This window comes from Tachypleus tridentatus, chromosome 7 (genome assembly GCF_004210375.1).
Source record: "Tachypleus tridentatus isolate NWPU-2018 chromosome 7, ASM421037v1, whole genome shotgun sequence".
NCBI lineage: Eukaryota > Metazoa > Arthropoda > Merostomata > Xiphosura > Limulidae > Tachypleus > Tachypleus tridentatus.
The window spans coordinates 37,568,004-37,588,836 of record NC_134831.1 but is presented as its reverse complement, the minus strand read 5'-3'; the positions used below and the strand labels follow the sequence as shown (position 1 = coordinate 37,588,836).

The 20,833-nt window shown below is 32.8% G+C and overlaps 2 protein-coding genes across 4 annotated transcripts in view; one reads left to right on the top strand and one right to left on the bottom strand.

Moving 5' to 3' along the window:
* The window catches only part of Tfb4 (transcription factor B4), a 31,174-nt gene extending 13,530 nt beyond the window's left edge, over nucleotides 1-17,644 (top strand). For all 3 annotated transcript variants that reach the window (XM_076511149.1, XM_076511152.1, XM_076511151.1), the window contains exons 7-12: nucleotides 3,059-3,133; nucleotides 13,201-13,254; nucleotides 13,926-13,994; nucleotides 14,631-14,766; nucleotides 15,449-15,485; nucleotides 16,759-17,644. In XM_076511149.1, coding sequence (XP_076367264.1) covers nucleotides 3,059-3,133; nucleotides 13,201-13,254; nucleotides 13,926-13,994; nucleotides 14,631-14,766; nucleotides 15,449-15,485; nucleotides 16,759-16,828 — 441 coding nt within the window. In that variant the 3' untranslated portion in view covers nucleotides 16,829-17,644. The remainder of the gene's footprint in view (nucleotides 1-3,058; nucleotides 3,134-13,200; nucleotides 13,255-13,925; nucleotides 13,995-14,630; nucleotides 14,767-15,448; nucleotides 15,486-16,758) is intronic.
* Nucleotides 17,645-17,653: 9 nt separating this feature from the next.
* Nucleotides 17,654-20,110, bottom strand: Vkor (Vitamin-K epoxide reductase). The gene is made up of 3 exons (XM_076511153.1): nucleotides 19,769-20,110; nucleotides 18,427-18,536; nucleotides 17,654-18,049 (listed from the first exon to the last, which is right to left on the bottom strand). Exons 1-3 carry the CDS (start codon nucleotides 19,948-19,950, stop codon nucleotides 17,838-17,840), a joined length of 504 nt encoding a protein of 167 aa, XP_076367268.1. The 5' UTR covers nucleotides 19,951-20,110; the 3' UTR covers nucleotides 17,654-17,837.
* Between the last annotated feature and the right edge of the window lie 723 nt (nucleotides 20,111-20,833).

Genomic DNA, 20,833 nt, shown 5'->3' with positions numbered 1-20,833 from the left:
TACTTCTTCCTTAAGCAAGCATTGGCAGTAGGTGTATTTAGTCAGGACTGGACAGGTTTACATGTATATATGCTTTTCTCTTGACTTGACTATTGCTCCAGGTTATATCTATGGTTTGTTCTACTCCCTATCAAGTTCTCTTGGTTGCAACTTATTACCAACTCATGTGTTGTTTCCACTTCTTTAGTATCTACACGAATGTCCACTTCTACCTCTTCCACACTGGAAGTCTCTGTTGCAACAGCCACAATCAAACATTCTCCACCCAGATGTTTGGAAACTCAGTTTTCATGCCCAGCATTGGTCAGAGTTGTTTGAAGTGCCTGTGTATAGGACTCTTTATCATTCCATATTTGTCCTATTCTGTCCTGATAGGTCTTTTCTTCCCAAGACTCTGGTAGCGAAGGAAGAGGAAAAATCCTTCTCAACAATCCATTTGCCAGCTCCTTCTCAACAATCTATTTGCCAACCATTTCTCACCTTTATGACCTCTCTGATCTCTGTCATTTGTTATGTCCTATCAGTGTGGATCATACAAACTCATTTTGAGGTACTAGGAACTGATTGTTCTTTCACTGGTATCCTTCTATTTCCTGTAACTTATCTTTCATCACCTTCACAAGATGACTGTGTAAGTTGATTCACATGGACTATAATGGGTCATCATTACAGGAGAGGAATCTTTTGTGTGTCAGCTTTGCTATATCTGTATGTCATTGGCCACCTTGTTCAACTGCCTTCGAGAAGACATTGTGCAGGCTGGTATGTGGACTACTCCTAAGACATTCCTGCCTCATTACTTACATGAACTACTACTGTCTTTTTCTGAGGATTTTTTACTACCTCTTGTAACTATTTTGACCACATCAGTTAGACTTTAACCAGAGGTTAGTATTTTCCTCATTCATATACGTTTATTTCCAGAGTCCCTTTTTTTTTTTAACTGGATCCCACCCTGTAGCAAGTGTTGCTCAGGCAGGTAATCTTTCTCTTCTCAAATCTGCACTAGCAACCAAGATGGGTGTCTTCCTACTTGGGGTTCCTAGATGTTTTTCTCAGATGTTAGTAGGAGTGGCACCAACCTTTGTGGGAGCCTACTCATAATTCTGGTTCAGATTTGACACTATCTGATTTAGGAGTGCATGGCCCTTCTCTTTGATCAATGTTGTTGTAATTTATTGGTTGGAAGGTGGTCTACTATTTCCTCATAATTCTGAATACAATATGGTCCCATCCTAGGTCTTTTGGTTAAGCACAGGTTCCATGTCCTCTCCATAATTCCAGGAACAAGTGAAATACTTCTTGTGCATTTGGTCAGAAAGTGAGGATGGATTTTCATAATTCCAGACAAGATGCATTCTGTTCCTTTAATTGAGTACAGCATATGTGATCCTATCATTCTGAGTAGGGGTGTTACCTTGTGAACTTCTTCAAGTGGAGGAGAAAGTTTGTATACTTATATTCTTATCATTATTCTTGTAGTGTGAAATGCATCACTCTTTGGCTACAGATTTGGATCCAATCACAGTATATGCATTGCAGTCCAATAGCCCCAGACAACAACATTGGATATAGGTACAGCCACCTCTTAATTCCAACCCTGAGTTGGGGTTGTCCTTTGCTGATGATTATGCATATTCTGTTCCACCTTTGATATAGGAACTATGTTCCAGGTGAAGAGCATACCTGTTCTGGATGTAGTGCACTTCCCCCATTCTTGTACCAATTTTTCTTTTGCAATACTCCTGTTCTGTGTGGATGCTTTCTGTATTGATCATGCTTGTACTGGCCCCTACACATTCTCAGTGTGGGATTCTAGATATGGTGTCAGCAGATGATAAGTGTGTTTTGGAAGTTAAAATTTTTCTAAACTGAAAATGTGTTTCCAATAATACTTACCTCCACTAACTCTCTTCCACCCTACCTCCCAACTAACAGCTGGTCTATGTCTCAAAAAAGTGATTGCATTATTAAGATGAAGTGCTTATATAGAGAGCACATTGAAGTTGGCAGAGATATTTGCAAATTAGAATTTGTATAAGGCATTCGATTGAAGCACAACAGACTGGAGCAAGCATTTTCATTGTGTAGATGGGTAAAAAATGGAAACCCTAGAAATCAAGAAATAGCTATAGTGTCAGCAGAGGTATTATTGGAAATGCATTTTAAGTTAAGGAAAATCATAATTTCTGTTCAAATAGCTTATCTTGCCATATTATGACTTCTTTGTGATTTTGTTTTATGATTTATGCATAAAAGCAATTTAAGAGTGTGTGTGTGTGTATGATTAACTTCTGGACACCAGAAGTTGGAAACATTTTAATCTCAGCCCACCTCATACACCATGAATTGTGTTTACTAGAAGTTTTGGCAACTGGTATCTAGTGTATTACAAGTTTTGGCAGTATGTATTTAACTCCAGTGTTGGATCAACATGGTCACAGGGCTCAGGCACCTCCTGTTTGTAGGCCCCTCCAGCCATATATGTTAAACCACAAGTTAGATAAATTATGGATGTACAAGTTATAAATTCTGGTTTGAAATTTGAGTATTTATATGCATAAAATGTGTACTTGCTGTTTATGTGTGTTAATGCACTGCAGTTAAATATTTCCTGTGTATTTATGGGAATGTGAGTACACAAACTAATGCATATATACAAAAGTATATGTACAACTTAAAGATGCAATAAAGATTTTACACTGAAATTTGTGTTTCATGTTTTTATGCTTACTATTTTTTGGCCTTCTAAGGTTAATTTTAAGGGTAAAATTTCATGGACCCATAGTTTCATATGCCCTAGGCACTGTGCCTAATAAATAATCTGGCCTTGCTTAACTCTCCAGAAACTTTATGTGAGTTAAGTGAGTTTGATGCTTACGTATTAAATATATATAATTGAGAAACTATAAGTGACATAATGTTAAAGCTACTATGACTTTAATATGTTAAATGCATGTAAGGTAGTGAAATGTAACATAGGTCAGTATATAGAAGTGAACAATGTTGTTCGTTAGTTTTTTCTACCTTCAGCAAATCATTGTTTTTCTATCACCAGGTAGTGACAGCCTCAGGAGACAGTGCAGCACAATATATGAATTTCATGAATGTCTTCTTCACTGCACAGAAACAGGTACACTTGAACTGCAGTTTAACCTTTACCATACAGGGTCAGTTGGTGTGACCAACCTCATAATCATCAGAGTTTCCATATTATAACTTGTAGTATGTTTTGTGTATCTTCATAAAATTTTGTTCATAAAAGATTTTTTTTCATTAACTATTTTTACTAAAGATTTATCCATAAGTATATAGTGCTGACTGTTCCAACTTTAAAATAATTTTAAATATTACTATCAGAAATATTTTCATCATCTGAAGATTCACAGATTTCATTTGCATAACCTCTAAGTAAATATCAAACTTTTTTTAAAGTTAAACTTGATCTGTTATCTTCTCTACCCTTACCTGAGATACAGACCAATTTCATTTGACCAACCTTGTAATCACCATAAAAAACTAAATAAATCTAAATTACCTTCTTTTTTTTTTTTACAGAATGACTGAGCATTGTAACAGAAAACTGACTTTTTTATTCTAAATATCAAATCTTGTAACAGTTTTACATCTTTTTCTAAGTAATTTTATTGATCTTTGATCTGTGTCTCACTAACGATTCCACCATACAGGTTGCAAGTTACTCACGTTAGTGTATTGAATCATGTAATACACAAGCATACTTCATGAATAAATTTTATTACTATTATAAAAGACCCAGCATGGCCAGGTGGGTTAAGGCATTCGACCCGTAATCTGAGGGTTGCGGGTTCAAATCCCTGTTGCACCAAACATACTCACTCTTTCAGCTGTGGTGGCATTATAATGTGATGGTCAATCCCCTATTCATTGGTAAAAGAGTAGCCCAAGAGTTGGCAGCAGGTGGTGATGACTAGCTGCCTTCCCTCGAGTAGCTTTGCTCAAAATACACAGTAAACAAACAAACAAATACTATTGTAATTTTTTGTTATCTTACTTATTATAACTTTTTTCTAACCTAAACAATTTCTAATTTTTAAATATTTATTAATTTTATAATGATAATAAATAAAAAAACGTGTGATAAATAAGAAATGCAGTGTATGTGTTTGATCTTTTCTTTTTCACTTTTGGTTGCTAAGGAAATTTAAGTGTCTGGTGGGTCTGACAAAGAGAATGTGAATTTGGACAACTTCTTTCCCCCTTTTGAATGTGCTTCTCAGTTGCAGGTTGTAATGAGGGACTTTTTCTCCCTTTGTTAACTTGATTAATCAGGTTTACATGTTTTTGTCTCCTGTTTCCTATGATTTTATACCTGCTCTCCCTGGAGAAAAATCTTTGTGTTAATACCTGATTTTCCTCCTTCACCAGATATTGATGTTCATACTTGTTGATATGGAGAACAATTTAACCAGGGATTAGTATGCCTCCTCCCTCTTGTAGATTGGATGATCATGTTTTCGTTTTTCATCATGCCAACTACCCATATTTAGACTTCCAGTGTTTGGAATCTTTTATTCTTTTATGGGGCTTGGGCTCTAACTGTAGCTTCTGTTCTTTTCCAACCCATCTATTCTGGTTTTATTGGCTCGCCCCCACCTTAAAACCATTTACTAATTTCAACTTCTCATCCATCTGTGTTGTGCAATCATTTGGATGGCTGTCATCATTTTTAAGAATTTCATGTTAATGTCAGGCTCTTCCACTTTGCTCATGTTTGAAGGTCTTATACAGTCGATTCATGGGTTTTGAAGGTTTCCATAGGTCTGGCGTTCTGCTTCCTGTTTTCTCATATGTTATTTCTCCACCCATTTTTCCTTCACCCTTTTGCTAAATCTGTTTTATGCCAGCATTTGTTGGAATCAGTTTGGGGTTTTAATTCTCAAGGCCTTCTCTTCACCCTTTTCTGCAGTGTGAGAGGTTCTGTCTGTTTTAGAGATGTGGGTTTCTCTTGAAGTTCTCATTCCTCTTGGTTAGACCCACAGGTGCTATATTTAAGGGACTTTAATTGACCAAAGGAGCTTTGTTTGGAACCCCTTGGATACTCCCCTTAGCCTTTCATCTCCATTACTGACAGACTTTGCCTGATGGTTGGATTGGATTAATTTTACTGTGAGAGTTGCTCTTTCTCTGTCTTCATCAGACTGTTGCTTTTTTACAGATGCTTTTCTTTCTGGTTAAAGAACATATCTGGACTCTCAGGAGGTTTTGAAACAGTAGACCCGTACTAAATCCATTGTCCATATCAACGTCTTGAAGCTTCTTGCTGTTCAGTGAGCTGTCCTTTGGGAATAGGTGGTTGTGATCCCCTCAGCCATTTAGCAGTGGTGTCCTATAACACCAGGCAAAGAGGTACTAGTTAAAGGTCCTTTGTTTTCAAATTTTGGATCTTCTTTATTGGGCCCACAGCCACTTAAATACTTTGCTGGCATATCTTATTCTGGGTGCCCTAAATTTGGCCATTGAGCAGTTATCCTGACCTAACAAGATTTGTCTGGCAGAGTAGTTTTGGGATCTTGTCATTTTTTGGGAGCTGTGTGCTTTGTTGGGGTTTTCCTGACTTAGATGCATTTATGTCTCCTCTCAACATAATTTTCCATTTTTTTGTTGCCTGTTCCTCATCTGCAGATAAATGTGGTGAATACTCTCAGCCAGAATGGAACTGATTGTTATCTCTATTATTATCTTCCTATTTGGCTTCTTCCTTTTGTCCTTTCAATACTTCTGACTACTCCTTGTCAAGATCTGTTTGTGGCTCACATTGAATGACTCAGATGTGGTTTTCATTTCTATGACAGCTGTTGGTGTCATCACCCATTCCTCTTGCTTTATCTCCCATGATCCTTCACCAGCATCACTCCAATATATGTCATCCTACCTTACCTGCACTCCACCTTCACACATTGCTTTTGTCTGGTCTCTTGCTTGATAGTCTGATCTTTCTGGATACCTTGCCTTCTTTATTTCTTGTCCAGTTCAACCAACATCTTTAGTGGTTTATCAGAGTAAACAGGCTTCTTGTTTCTCTTGGTCTGTATGTCAATGTTAGTACTCTTCTCAACCTACCATATTTTGCTTGTTATCTATTTTCACTTGGCTTTTTGACAGGGGCCTATTGGTTCTTCTACATGGTTGCAGGGCAGCTTTGTCTTCCGTTTTTCAGTGTATCAGATTTGCTTTTGTGTTTCTTCAGTGGACTGAACTAAACATTCCCAGTGCCACTAAGCTTTGGATGTGAGATGAATGCTGCCTGAGCTTTTCTTACTTCCAACCATCTGCTGGGTGTCAGTTTCTAGTGGATCAAGTGTTGATTTTGTTGGAGATGCACACATGTGGAGACAGGTTCTTAGTACAAAAATTCCTCTTTCCTCCCCATATCTGTTTTTGAAGTAAAAGCCAGCAGACCCTCTTCCCACTGTCATGCAGTGCCAGATTTAAGGTTGTGTAGGCCTGGGGGCTAATAATTTTTGTGGGCCCAACATCTTATTTAATTTTACATAAAATAAAATTATCAATGGGCCCTGGGGCTGAGCCCCTTCTTGCCCCTACCTAAATACACCTTTATGTTTCTACCCTTCATATTTTGGCAAGACACATTCCTGAAGACTGAAAAGTATACCTTGCTCAGATGTGGTGAAGTCTCCCACTGATGTGTTGGTTTTAACTCCTTGCCACACCTCATGGTCTTTCTTTGGGTGATTTGTAAGGAGGATCATGTTCACTGACCCTCCACCGGTCCAGTTGTTTGTGAAAGGAGGTGAGATATAAGTTAACAACTTCCTTGAAAATGTATTTTTGATAGACATTTACTTCCTCTCATATTTCCAACTTTTCCTTCCCATTTTCAGTGTTTAATTGACTTTGTTATGATCTCAAAGTGATTAACAGGTGCATTATCAGAAATAATGCTAGTTACAATAGGAGTTGTGTTGCACTCCTGTTGATAGGTGTTGGTGCATAATCATTTACTTATAGATATGGGAGTTAAAAGGCTAGTGGTGAGCGAGAATGTTGTGCTAATAGAGGTCAGTACTAATCGAGAAAGCTGTTTGTGAGAGGAGGTAAGTATCTATCAGAAATGCATTTTAAGTTCAAGAAAACGTTAATTTTAACTAAGACATGAAGAGATTGAAATAATGCCTTTAGCTATTTGATATGAACATCATGAAATAGTCTTTTAAACTAAAGACAAAATTGACAATATTTTTACTAAAACTAAAGCTTATGAATCATTTGATAGATTGAAATATAGTACTTACCTGAGTTTCTTGTTCGTGTCATTTAGCAATACAGATCATTTCTATAAATAACCAACAATCCTTACTTTCCATTAAAATTCTAATTTTATTTTGCTATTCATTTGTTTGTTATTTATATGTCCATGGAATGGACATAACATCTATAAACTTTCAGTATAGATATGTCCTTGATAGCTATACCTTTTACAAGAATTACAACAGTAATCATGAATTTATAAAATGTAATCCTCACTTTGTCTTGTGATAAGTGTATAAAGCTGACAAAGTAGAGAATAGATTCTACAAATCTGTGATTCTAGATTTTTTTTTATGGTAAATTTTGTAGGAAGATCCCTATTTCATTTTAAATTAATAATTTTTAATACTCTTGTTTGTTTAGTTTTTATGTTATACCTGTATAAAGTATATATTTTACCTTGAGAAACTGTTGCATAACTATACATCAGTAAGCAACACCATCTATTGGGTTGAAAAGATATTTAAGTATGTGGATGATATGTTCACCATTTATTAAAAAAAAATTGTATATATTTATTGAAATATCAAAAGTGGATATCCAAACACCAGTGATGTAAGCTTGAGAAATCTTGTAATGATAGTTTGAGCATTCTAAGTACTAGTCCCATTAATGTGATCAGTAAAGTAGGTAGGAGATAAAAAGTTATTGTTTTAGAAGTTTTGGAATTGTTATACCTGAAAACTTAGTGACCTTTTTAGTATATTATTAGTATCAGGTCATCCCTTAAGTAATGTCCAATTTTAGGTTCAGTAAAAGAGAAAGGATTTCAAGTGCTTTTAATGTTATTTAATTAATAATGTATGTTCTATTATTATTCATTACTTCCTGCCAATGATTCACAAGCTTCTGAATGCCACTTCTATAAAATTCTTGGTGTTTGTAGGAAAAGAATGTAGAAAGGGTAGTTTTGACATCTTCGTATGTTCCAAGCTACAATCAAGATAGTTCTGCAAACTTCAGAATAGATGATAATCAGATGGGGCAAGGTCTGGAGAATAAGGTTGATATGGAAGTTTTCCCAGTCTAGTTCTTCAATCTTTGCAGATGAGAATTTTTCTGTGTGGAGCCGTGCATTATCCTGGTGTAACACACCTTTATGATTGATCAAAGCAGGCCTCTTTTCTTTCCGTGCAACATTCAATCGCTCTAACTGTTGACAACAAAAATCTGAATTAATCGTTTAGTTGAGTGGCAGCAACTCAAAGTGGATCACACCAACAATATTCCACCAAATGCTTACCAAGACCTTTTTAGAGTGGAGGTCTATTTTGGGTTTCCTTTAGCCATTTTACCTGTACTGAGCCATTGTCTATTGCACTTAACATTTTTATAATATATCCATTTTTCATCTCCAGTCATTAACCTGTCCAAGAAAGGTGAGTTACGTTCACGAGAGTGCAGAGAAGTGCAAATGGCCACTCTTGCTCTAAGGTTGGCTTCTGCCAAATCATGGGGGACCCATTTTCTAAGTTTTGACACCTTTCCAAGCTGTTGCAGGTGACAGTGAACTGTTGAATGGGTTGAATTAAGCTTCTGTGCTGGTTCTTCAACTGTTATAGCACAATCTTCATCAAGTGCAGCCAGCAGCAAGTCATCATTAAACTCAACAGGACGATTCAAACGTGATGCTTCACTTAAGCTGTAGTCACCTGATGTGATCTTCTGAAACCATCTTTAACGTTTTCTTTCATTGAGAGATTCATTTTAAACTCATAAAGCCTTATATGCCCAATGTGCTCCTCAGACACATCCATCTTCATAAGGGTTTATTTGATAAATGATCTGAAAAAGTGGAGTTGGGTTAGTTTCTTTTATTTGTCTGAACATTTTTATACACATCCTACTACATATTTTAGTTATTAAAGCCTTCTACAATGAGGATGCACTTTCTGAATTAAATTTTTGGACATTACTTATGGGAGGGGATGTGATACATATGTGCATTATATATTGGTACCAACACTTTGAATGGTTGATTTTTTATTTTTTAAGGAATTTAACAAGGTGGTTTCTTGCCACATCAATTATTTGGAAACTTTGTCAGTCCTTACTACAAACTACTACCACACTTAGTTATTATTTATTTATTATTATAAAAGTAATTAAAATATAAAAAACAGCTAGTGCAAAATAATGATGATGAAAATTCATGATAACAATATACCACTGGAAGTAAATTTTATTCTAAAGACAGTTGGTTTTTAGAATACAGTGATGAAAATTATTCACAAAGTTTGTATTACAAAATTCAGTACAGTAACATGAGCTTCACATAATTTGACTAATTTACAACTTACTCAGTAGGATTTTTAGTTACACACCACTCAAAGGGCAATAAAACTAAGTAAAAGTAGATTTATACTATTATGAAAGTAATATATTTATAACAAACAATATTTCTTTCCTGTTACAATTTCCAGTCATTCTATAAAGAAGAAAGGGTGACTTAGATTTACTTTGTTGTGGTGGTTACAAAGTTGGTCAAATTGACTAACTGCCAATAGAGTTAAGGTAAAGATAAAAATAACAAAGTTTGATATTTATATAGTAAGTTTTAAACATTAAGAGATGAAATGTGGAAATATGCACTCAGAGCAGTCAACACTCTGACTCCTTGAGTTCATGGACAAACATTTAGTAAAAATATAGTTTATTAAATTTATGGAACCATTATGTGATTGTATATAGTTTATTAACTTTACAGAACCACTGTGTGATAGCACATAATCTATTAACTTTACAGAACCACTGTGTGATAGCACGTAATCTATTAACTTTACAGAACCACAGTGTGATAGCACGTAATCTGTTAACTTTACAGAACCACTGTGTGGCAGTGTGTAGTCTGTTAACTTTACAGAACCACTGTGTGGCAGTGTGTAGTCTGTTAACTTTACAGAACCACTATGTGATAGTATATAGTTTATTAATTTTATAGAACCAGCACACAAGAGTAAAGGCCATGTCATCACGTTTGTTGACTTGAATTCAAAATTTTATTAAACTACTATTTTATAAAATTATGTCAACAGGTTTGGAATCAAATTGTAGATTATAATTCTGACTTTAATATTATATATCGGATATTTTTCAATTTAAAAAAATATTAAAAAACATTTAAATATTGATTTTTAGTGAGTCACATGGTGTGTTATATGCTGAGCTGTTTAAAATTAGATGTTTGTGATGTTAAAATACTAAGTCTGTAGTTTCATACAAATTAGAAACTTGAATTACTAATATTATCAAACTAGAATATGAAATTAAAACCTTGTATCTTTTTATTTTACTGAGATCTGGCTTATGTACTGAATCATACACAGTGGCCCTGTTCAAATCTTTCCATTTTTTGAAACAATCTCTTATGTACACTTACTTCAATACATGAAATGTGAATAACCAATCAACAGCTTAGAATGTGCCCAGAATAGTTCCCCAAAATCTTAATCTTTGAAGAACCGACCTCATTCTTTCAATCCAAGTTTTCAAGGAAGTAGTTTGTGTCTTTAGTCTCCTCGAAGTTTCATATTTTTTAAAATGTAAATAAACCTTGGATACTAAACTTAATAAGATATAGTGGAATTCTATGGTATCAGTGCAGGTTTTTTTTTTGGTTTTTTTTGGGGGAGGTATTTAAGTGTATATAAAATACCTAATTTTTTTTTATGTACTCCACATGCAGAATTTTAAAAGGCTTAACAGTCTATGTCCAGCAGCAGCCGAGTTCAAAGGTCATAGTGAGAAGAGATAATTGTTTGCTTTACTTCTTGATCTGTTGCTCTTTATTTTGAGAAAAATATATAAACATAAGTTCAATAATTTATTTCTAAATAATAATAATCTATATACATATATGATGTATGATAATTGAAATGTGACTGTATATTACAAAATACTAGTCCACTAAAACACAGCTAAGACAGGGAAGACTGAAGGTCATTCATATAATATTGGATACTGATGTGAGTGCACATGCACCACTTCAATGCAAGATACGTAATGTTAGGTAAGCATGACTGGTAGTTCAATATATTAAAAAATAATAAATATATATTTTCATATATACAGTTATGAGACTTAAGCTACTTAAACTAAACATTTATATTTTGGGTTATAATATGTAGTCATTCTGGCATGATAAAAGCATAATTTATATATATTTCCTAATTCTTTTTATGATGGGTATGAGATTGGTCAAGTGACAGACCCCACTTAGTTAGAGTGTAGAAACTAATATAAAATGTGAAGTTTTTCTGAAAACAAATGTTTGAAATGTATTTAGGATGTTTTAGAGAGTTGGGAGATGAAGAATAGTTTATAATCATAACACGAAATCACTTTACACTCAAACTAGTAACAAAACGGGCTCCATTTTCACAAACAAATTGTAGTAAAAGTAATTCATTAAAATATGATTTTTTGCTTACAAAATACTTGTAATCTTCACTAAAAGTTTACCAAATCTTGTTAATATACACATGCTGTATCAAAAGTTATAATGTAAATACTTAACGTGTGCAAATATGCAGACAAACTCCTGTATATTATACAGTCTGTTGTGAAAGAGTTAACTTTACAGAACCAGTATGCAATAGTGTTTTGTATATTTACTTTACAGAACCAGTATGCGATAAGTTAGTATATTTACTTTACACAACCAGTATGCAATAGTATTTAGTATATTTACTTTACACAACCAGTATGCAATAGTATTAATATATTAATTTTACAGATCCAGTGTGTGATAGTATGTAGTATATTTACTTTACAGAACCAGTATGCGATAATAGTTAGTATATTTACTTTACACAACCAGTATGCGATAGCATTAATATATTAATTTTACAGATCCAGTGTGTGATAGTATGTAGTATATTACCTTTACTGAACCAGTATGTGATAATGTTTAATATATTAACTTTACTGAACCAGAAAAAGATAGTGTGTATATAGTTTATTAACTTTACAGAACCAGTATGTGAATATGTGTAGTACATTAACTTTATTACATGGGTGGGGGGTTATAGTGTGTAAGCAATGACCATAGTGACATTCAAAGTGGTATTATTTGATGTCAACTGTTCATTTTTCCATATATTGCTGATTTACAAAAGTTCATAGTAGAAGAGAGTAAATACCAAATACACTTTATAGGGATACTGAAAAAAACTCTGTAGCATTCTGGAGCCCCAAGAGGTTTTGAAAGTGTATTATTCAAACATTACAGTAGCAAATAGTATTTTTATTTTTCTTATGAACATCACCTTGTAGTCCAACTTTTCAGTCTGAGTGAGATAGTTGTCTTCAGCTCACAAACATACATAAGTACAAATACTTTTGTGACACTTGATTTTATTTAGTGTAACAGACATCTACATTTTACGAAAAGATTGCCACATGTTGTGCACACATATTTGATTCACAGCCATATTCAGATTCTTTCTCTGGTACTATCTTGTGGCAATGTGTGGAATATTAACATTACATAATCACTCTTTGAAATGTTTAATATATCAACCTTATAGAACAGTTGTTTGTTAATGTATAGTATATAACTTGAATTTAGGCAGTCATAATTTATATTAATTTTGTAAATTTTTTTTAGTCTTTAGTTTTACAGGATATTCTAACTATAATTTTAATTTATGTTGATTAAAGCCTTAAGTTAACTTAGTAATGTATCTCTTGTTTACAGTATCTTAGTCTAATACAACCCAATAATATGTTTCCTGTTGTAGTATGCTCTGAGCTAATTCAAACTAATAATGTCTCTCTTATGTATAGTATTATGAGCTAATTTACTATAATACTTTTTATCATGTTTATAAAATATTGATGCTTATGTTGTAATCTAATTTACCATAATACTGTATATCTTGTTTATAGAATGTTGTTATTGATGCCTGTGTTCTGGACAAAGACTCTAGTCTGTTGCAGCAGGTAATGGTTTTTCATCTAATTGTACTCCATTTTTTAAAGTTAATGCTTCTCTTTGAATGTAGTATCACAACATTATATTAACATAACTCAGAAGCAACTGAATGTGTTTTATATTGATATGAAGTCATTGTGGGACTATAGGTGTGTTGTAGGTGATATTGATTAACTGCCTTCCTGCATTCTGTCAGCCCAAAATTAGAGTTTGATAGTGTATATAGCCTATGCACAAACTTTGTTTGAAATAAATGTAAAGTTTTTGTAATTTTAAGAGTAAAAAATGTTTTCAGGATACATAGAGTAGACTGTACTATCTTACGTATTCTTTGAGTAATGCATCCCCCCCAGGAAAATATTTATTTTATTTATGTTCCAACATTTTCCTTTTGCACATTTATTCAAGGTTAACAAAGCTCAGCTATAACTGAAAAGTAGACTTGTTTTCAAGTGTTGGTGTAACTTATTAGCAGCTATAATTACTGATCATTAGTGCAAACCAGAATTTATATGAAATTAATAATTTCCTGAAGATATTTATTTTATTCACACAGTTAAAATCTACATGTGACTTAAGTAATGATAAATGCTCACAAGCATCTAATACATGTATATTAAGGGTAGTTAAAACTGTTATTTTAATGAATGTATAATATATATATGTGTTTTCTGTGCAGGGCTGTGACATAACTGGTGGCTGTTATTTAAAAGTAACGAATGTGTCTGCACTTCTACAGTATCTCTTGGTTAGTATAACTTGATGTTTTCCTTTGCTATGACTGATTATAAATAATTCTCAATTTTAGTGTGGCACCATTTCATAACAAATAACATCTTTTGTTTGTCTCCTGATTTCAAACATATGTTGAAGATATTAAAGGAAGAATGTGAAATATTAGAACTAATATTTTGTATATGCATAAAATAAGTAATTATGTTTTGAAAGTTATGCCATTTAAAAAAAATGTGTTTCAGATGTATCTGCTTGACAGTACTACTTAAACCTGTTAAACATTTTTTGTAAATAAAATTGAAATTAAGTTTTTCAAACATTAACTTGTCTCATCTTGAAGATAAAACTTTAATATAGCTCATTGTTTTTAAAATCTTGATCAATGGCATGAATTGCTATCATTAGCTTTATGGTAAGGATTTTGTAATAATTGTAGGATAGACAAATATATATATTGTGAAGCAACTGTCAGTGAAAAACATATGTGTATTCACACACAGTAAAATCTAACCAGAATGAAATTAAAACTACTTTCCAATAGCCAAAGACAAATATGGATTAAAAGTTCATATATATCTTTTACACCAACAAACACTTAAAATCTTGAATAGTTTAGATTGTTTCATTAAATACCGCATTTCTTCTGTAGTGGGTGTTTCTTCCAGACGCCAAGACTCGTAAGCAACTGGTGCAGCCCCCTCCTGTTCATGTTGACTATCGAGCTGCTTGTTTTTGTCATCGAGAACTTATAGACACAGGATATGTGTGTTCTGTCTGTCTTTCTAGTGAGTGGTTCAGTGTATTTATAAACATCTGTGTTTGTACACTAAGAATTTCAGATGTTTTAACATGCCTCTATAGTAAATAAATCTAGGTTAACATGCTGTTACCAAAAGAAATCCAAATTTGTGATTTCTCTGCATAGTAGAAGATTGTCTTTGTTTGTGTAGTAAGAAACCTAGAATACTTGTTAATATTTCTGTCTATATAGTAAGAAATCTAGGCTATTTATTATCTTTGTTTGACAAGTAAAATGTCCAAATTGTTTGTTAACATATCTGTTTAGCCACATTTCTAGTCAAAATATCTGTTAGTTTTGTGTTAGTATGCAGCTAAAGTACCCAGCCAGAAAATACATGTAGATGTGTGAGTAATTCTTGAGTGTTAATCTCAAGTATTGTCTGCAACTAAAGTTACTAACCAGAAAATATATTCCTTGGCTGGGTACTAACAATGATTAATGTCTCATATTGTTTACAGAATATTTTTGGGCAGTTGAGCAAAATATTCAGATTGGTTTAATTTTCAAACTTTTTAAACATTAATTTAATTACTTTAAGGTCTATATACTCTGATTTTCTTAACATATAATTCTGTGTGAAAATAACACACAATTATCCACACAAAATATTTTTTTCTTTCTGTATGACTTATATTCATTTTGGATCTTTTATTTGTGTGTTTCAGTTTTCTGTGCTTTCAGTCCCATCTGTTCAACCTGTCAGTAAGTTATTTTCCATAATTATAAAATAAGATAGTTTATATATATATATATATACACAATTATACACACACGTATATCAGAAATCCCCAATAAAGGAAGCAACTTGTATAATATACCTTTATTCATGATTCTGCTGTCTTTGATCATTGAATCAGTCTAATGTTAAATAAGAAAATTAATATGTTTTAACATGGTAACATAATGTGTTTAAATACCTTACCAAAGCTTAACACTAAGGAGCAACATTTAGATGAAGTGTCATGATAAAATAATGTGTTTAAGTACTTTATAGCAAGACCTGACTTTAAAGAACAACAGTAATATGTTTTATCATAATAAAATAATGTGTCTAAATTCCTTACCTACATTTAAGCTTAATGAACAACATTTAGATGAAGTGGGATTTATGGTTACTGTTTTTCTGTTAAAAGTTTGGTGTGAGCTTAGTCTTAAATTCCCAAAGTATATTTTACTTTCACCCTTATATTTTGTTTCAAAATTATTCTGGTGACATATTTTACTTGTTTTGCAAATCAGCTTCCATATATTTTCTTTTCCAGTATGATACCAAAGTGCTATGTACTTGGCTATTCCTTTAATAAACACACTTTACCACATTTTGTTTTACATAGGATATGTTAAGGTGTTTCCTGCTACTTTAACTTCAGATTTTATGGTTCATGTACTCAAAGCTGATACAAAAGTATATGATGCTTACAAGATTTCTGAGGTAAATACATATATTTTGTCAAATCAGCCATGTAAGGTGTGTAATACTACAAGAACAAGCTTTTGAAACACATTTCCTAACAATATTCAAGTGAATACATTATATGATGGAACTTTAATTACCTACAATAAATTGTAATTGAAGCATATTTTATATATGAAGTTACTGATTTCTTAGCTCAAATACATTTCTTCTATAATTTTATATATCAAATGTGATTAGTATTTCAGTATAGTACACTAAACTGAATAGTATTTAAGTATGGTACACTTAGCTGAAGTACTTCAGTACAGTACATGGAACTGAAGTGTAACTAGTACTTGTGTGTTGTACACTAATCTGAAAGTAATTCTGAACATAAGAAGATAGAATGTAACACAATAGCATCTTATATTTTATTGAAAATTAAATAGGTTTGTGTTAATTTTGCCAGGCATATAAACATTTAATTAATTTGTTGTATCAATGTTCCATATGGAAAAGCACACACATACTGACAGTGTTTTGGCAAGAGATATTTAAATAACAGTAATTGTTTTTCAGGACTGCCTTCAAGTTGGCTCCCATATCTGCTCTTAAACCACGAAAAAAGAAAACCAAGACAGGCCTCTGAATAGTTATTAAAGAGATATGTAACTTGTTTCTGTGTGATGCAGATTAGGGATTGTAGTGAAAAACTTAAAAATTATCACAGCCTCACAGTAACACTTGACTCTGAATACAACTGGTAAAGGACTAACAAGCTAGCAAAATACCTTTAGTTACTCAGTAAAAATGTAATGTAAAGGACTTGGTAGAATTTAGTTTTGATATGCATCTTGAAAATTCTTTTAGTTACATTAATGTGACCTGTTAGACCTCATTGATGAGACATTCCAGTATGATGAATCATGAGAATTGTAGGTATCTCACTGTATGTTAAGTGTTTACAATATGGAGGTAATCATGTCTCAAGACCACTAAATTCAACAACTTACATGATGATTTTCAGAAACAATTCTTGATTAATAATTACAACTTTGCTTGCACAGTTGTAGACGTGATAGAGCTTAAACTCTAGTAGTTAGAGGTATATGTATGTTATGAGCAAGTTACTGTTACTTATAAATTGATTATACTTAACATGACTGGTTTACTCGGCAAACCCACCCACACAGGACCACATATATAGCAGTTCTCTGAATCTTTACTGCTTTACTTGACAAACTCTCATACACAACCACATCTGTAGCAGTTGTCTGCATCTAAACTGGTTTACTTGACAAAACATGAATAGAAACACATTATATGATAACATTGGACTCCCAAGTATATGTTTTCACAAAACAACTAGTAAAAAACTGCCCATGCCATGAAATAGAATAACTAGTTTAGTAATTTCTTGAAAAGATGTAATTTTTAATAGGCAAATAAAAAGGAAGTGCAAATACTCACAGCCTCATTTTTTTTAATGCTCTCACTTTATTGTGTATAAGAAAATAAATCAATACTTTGTTACAATACAAATGTTTTTTTACGGAAAATAAATGTACAGATCACGAAGATTTTCACAATAACACACATGAGCACACAGAATCTTGTATCCCAGAACATTAAAATGAAATGATCTTTTCTGGAAGAGATCACTCCTGTTTTTGTCTTACTGCTGGTAATTTTCTTAGTTTGTAACAAGCACATCCAAGAAGCAGTGCATTGACCACATAAGTAGAAACACACACTACACAGAAGTCATGCAGAATGAAGTATAAGATATAAGCCAGATACAGAGATCCTATGTTAGAAACAAAAGCTAAGGATATCTCAACTTTTGTCAGAAATGGGTCAGTACTTTGACCTAAAGGAAAGAAATAGTGCATTAGGAATGATTATAGAAGTAACACTACAGATTACAGTGACAAGAAGAAAAGTTTCAAATGCAGCATTATTGATTGAAGACTGAGTTCTGTTTCATAATGGCTTAGTTAGTACTCCTCGTTTCAAAAGTAGAAAACATTTGACATTCACCCATTTAACATTTTGACATATAATACTAGAATAAAATTCAAGTATATTGAGCACTAGATATCTTCCCAAAGGAAAGCACTATAACAATATACATGAACATTTCTAAATTAATAATTAGCTACAATAAAAACTTTGAATCACATTGCTAAGAATACAACTATGGTGTTTTAGTATCTTCAAATAATAAGTAATTACAGAATTTCCTACCTAGTGCCATCTGAAGTGTGTAGAATACAATACCAAAAATACTGTTTGGAACATTAAACTGCGAGTTACTTCCAACAATGTGACCAAGTAGACCAAATCCTCTTCCATACCTATAAGTAATCACAAAATATAGTTTTTGGCATTCCACAAGTATAACCCCCCCATCTATACATATTTTTGATGTCTTAAAATCAAATTTAGATCCAGATATTCAGAGCTTGTTCTCATTAGCTAAATATTTAAAATCATACTTTCAACTTCTTTCCAAGATTCAAATGTACAAGAAAGTATTTTCTAAACTTGTAATAGTATTAAACACTTCAGTCTATCTGTCACTAGTTTTCCTACACTACAGAAAAAACAGTTTTTAAACCTGTATCTGTTGTTCAAACTCCTCAAATCAGGTAAGATTAAATTATCTTAATATTTTGCCAGCGTGCCACAATTTTTTTAAAAATTAGGAGAAAATAACCATTTGTTCCCCAACATTAAGTGTTGGCTGAAGTTTTAGTCAATAAATATTTCTTCCTCTTAAACACTGGTATTTGATAAAGATCTTTAATCTGCTTTTTGAAGTCCAAAAACTATTTTGATCCTTATGGTGGGCACAGCACAGATAGCCCATTGTGTAGTTTTGTGCTTGATAACAAAAGTTTTTTTTTTCTCTTTTTTTAATTCCAAACCCCACGTGCACCACTTTATGATCTTACTATTAAAGTACCTTAAAAACTTCCTTTACTAGGTTTGCATTAACAAAATCCAAATTTTTCATGCTGAATATCATTTCTCAAAAACAAGTTGCAATACGCACTAATGATTAAAACCTAAATCAAACTACGCTATTTTCCTGTTATTATAATGCAGGATATTTAACTAATTTCGAACTTGCATTTTCTAACTTCTTTTCATCTCTATCCTAATCTAATGAAAGTATTATTTTAGTGAATTTAATTTGCAAAACTAGAAGAAATATTAATAAAAACTTAAAGAAACTGACTTCATAACACAAAGTATGCAATTAGAAAGGTTTACAACAAAGTTTTGGGTTATTTTAGAAGGCGTACCGTATGATGTTCGTTTTACTCTTAAATCTAACGCACTGGCTTATCCTGCTAGTCTTACTGCTACCGTACAAGTAGTAGCGATGTAATCACACACAGAACTATCAGTATAGCAAATTACGTAGAAAACTAGAATTGCAATAAACGTATACTTTTTATACAGTACTTATAGCAAATCTAATGTAGTCTACTACTACTTAAAAATTAGTAATAACAGAAACTTATATTTACTATTATTGACAGTGCTATTAAAATATACGATAGTTTCAAAATTTTCTTACTTTGACGTGAATACGGTAGAACAGCTCATATGATCACTAATGTCACAAAGAGCTTTGTAGTCCTTGTTGTGCTCTTTTTCTATTTCTACATAATAGGCATAAAAAGATAATACAAGTCCTACAACACAAACAATCGCAGACACAATTCGTAACTTGCGAAATCTCATACCAACAGCCGCCATTTTAAAATTACTGGTAGTGTGACATCTAGCGGTAATGTGCAATAAGAAAAGATATACATGCGCGCGCTCAATCCACCATTGAGTCGGCAGTAAGTTTTCCGACTTAAAACGCTAAAATCCAGGGCTCGATTTCTCACAATGGACAAAACAGATAGCGTCTTTGACTTAAAACCAACACATTTTATATACAGTTAGTATAACTTTATCTTCCAACTGTACACATGATGTATAGTACTTAGATTAAAAATATGTCAAGACAGGTTTTAAAATTAAATGTGGGATATACTTTAGCATAAAATAAGTAAGATATTTCTTTATTACTGTTATGAAAAAACACGTAAAAACTCTGGACGACTGAGATACATTTTTCTTCAAGTGGGTTTCTCGTCATCACGAAAAAAACGTAAATATAACAAGATAAATGCATTTTTATTCATTTTGAATTTTACGCAAAGCTACATGAGGGCTATCTTCATTAGTCGTTCTTAATTTATCAGTGAAAGACTAGAGAGAAAGCAGTTAGTTATCACCACCAACTGGTAAATCTTGGACTACTTTTTTTACCAATGAACAGTGCGATTGGCCTTTACTTTGTGACGTCCTCACAGCTGAAAGAGCGAATTATTTGGTTGGACGGGGACTCGAACCCGCAACCTTAATATTGCCAGTAGAGCACCCTAACCATCTGGCCATGCCGAGTCCTGATGTTATACGATTTTATGCAAAGCTACATGAGGATTAATTACGATATCCATTCGTAATTTCGAGGAAATATATTAAAGAGAAGGCAGATAGTCAAGACCACCCACCGCCAAATATTATGAGACAGAATTTTGGGAATTTGTCTCCACTCATATAACATACACTGGCCTCAAACAACAAC

Bases quoted from the DNA above. Each gene is read 5' to 3' on its own strand.
- Vkor (XM_076511153.1), bottom strand. From the start codon at position 19,950: ATGGCGGCTGTTGGTATGAGATTTCGCAAGTTACGAATTGTGTCTGCG. The intron at 18,537-19,768 runs GTAAGAAAATTT...GATTACTTATAG, and splicing joins TCTACCGTATTCACGTCAAA to GTATGGAAGAGGATTTGGTC. The intron at 18,050-18,426 runs GTAGGAAATTCT...TCTTTCCTTTAG, and splicing joins CACACTTCAGATGGCACTAG to GTCAAAGTACTGACCCATTT.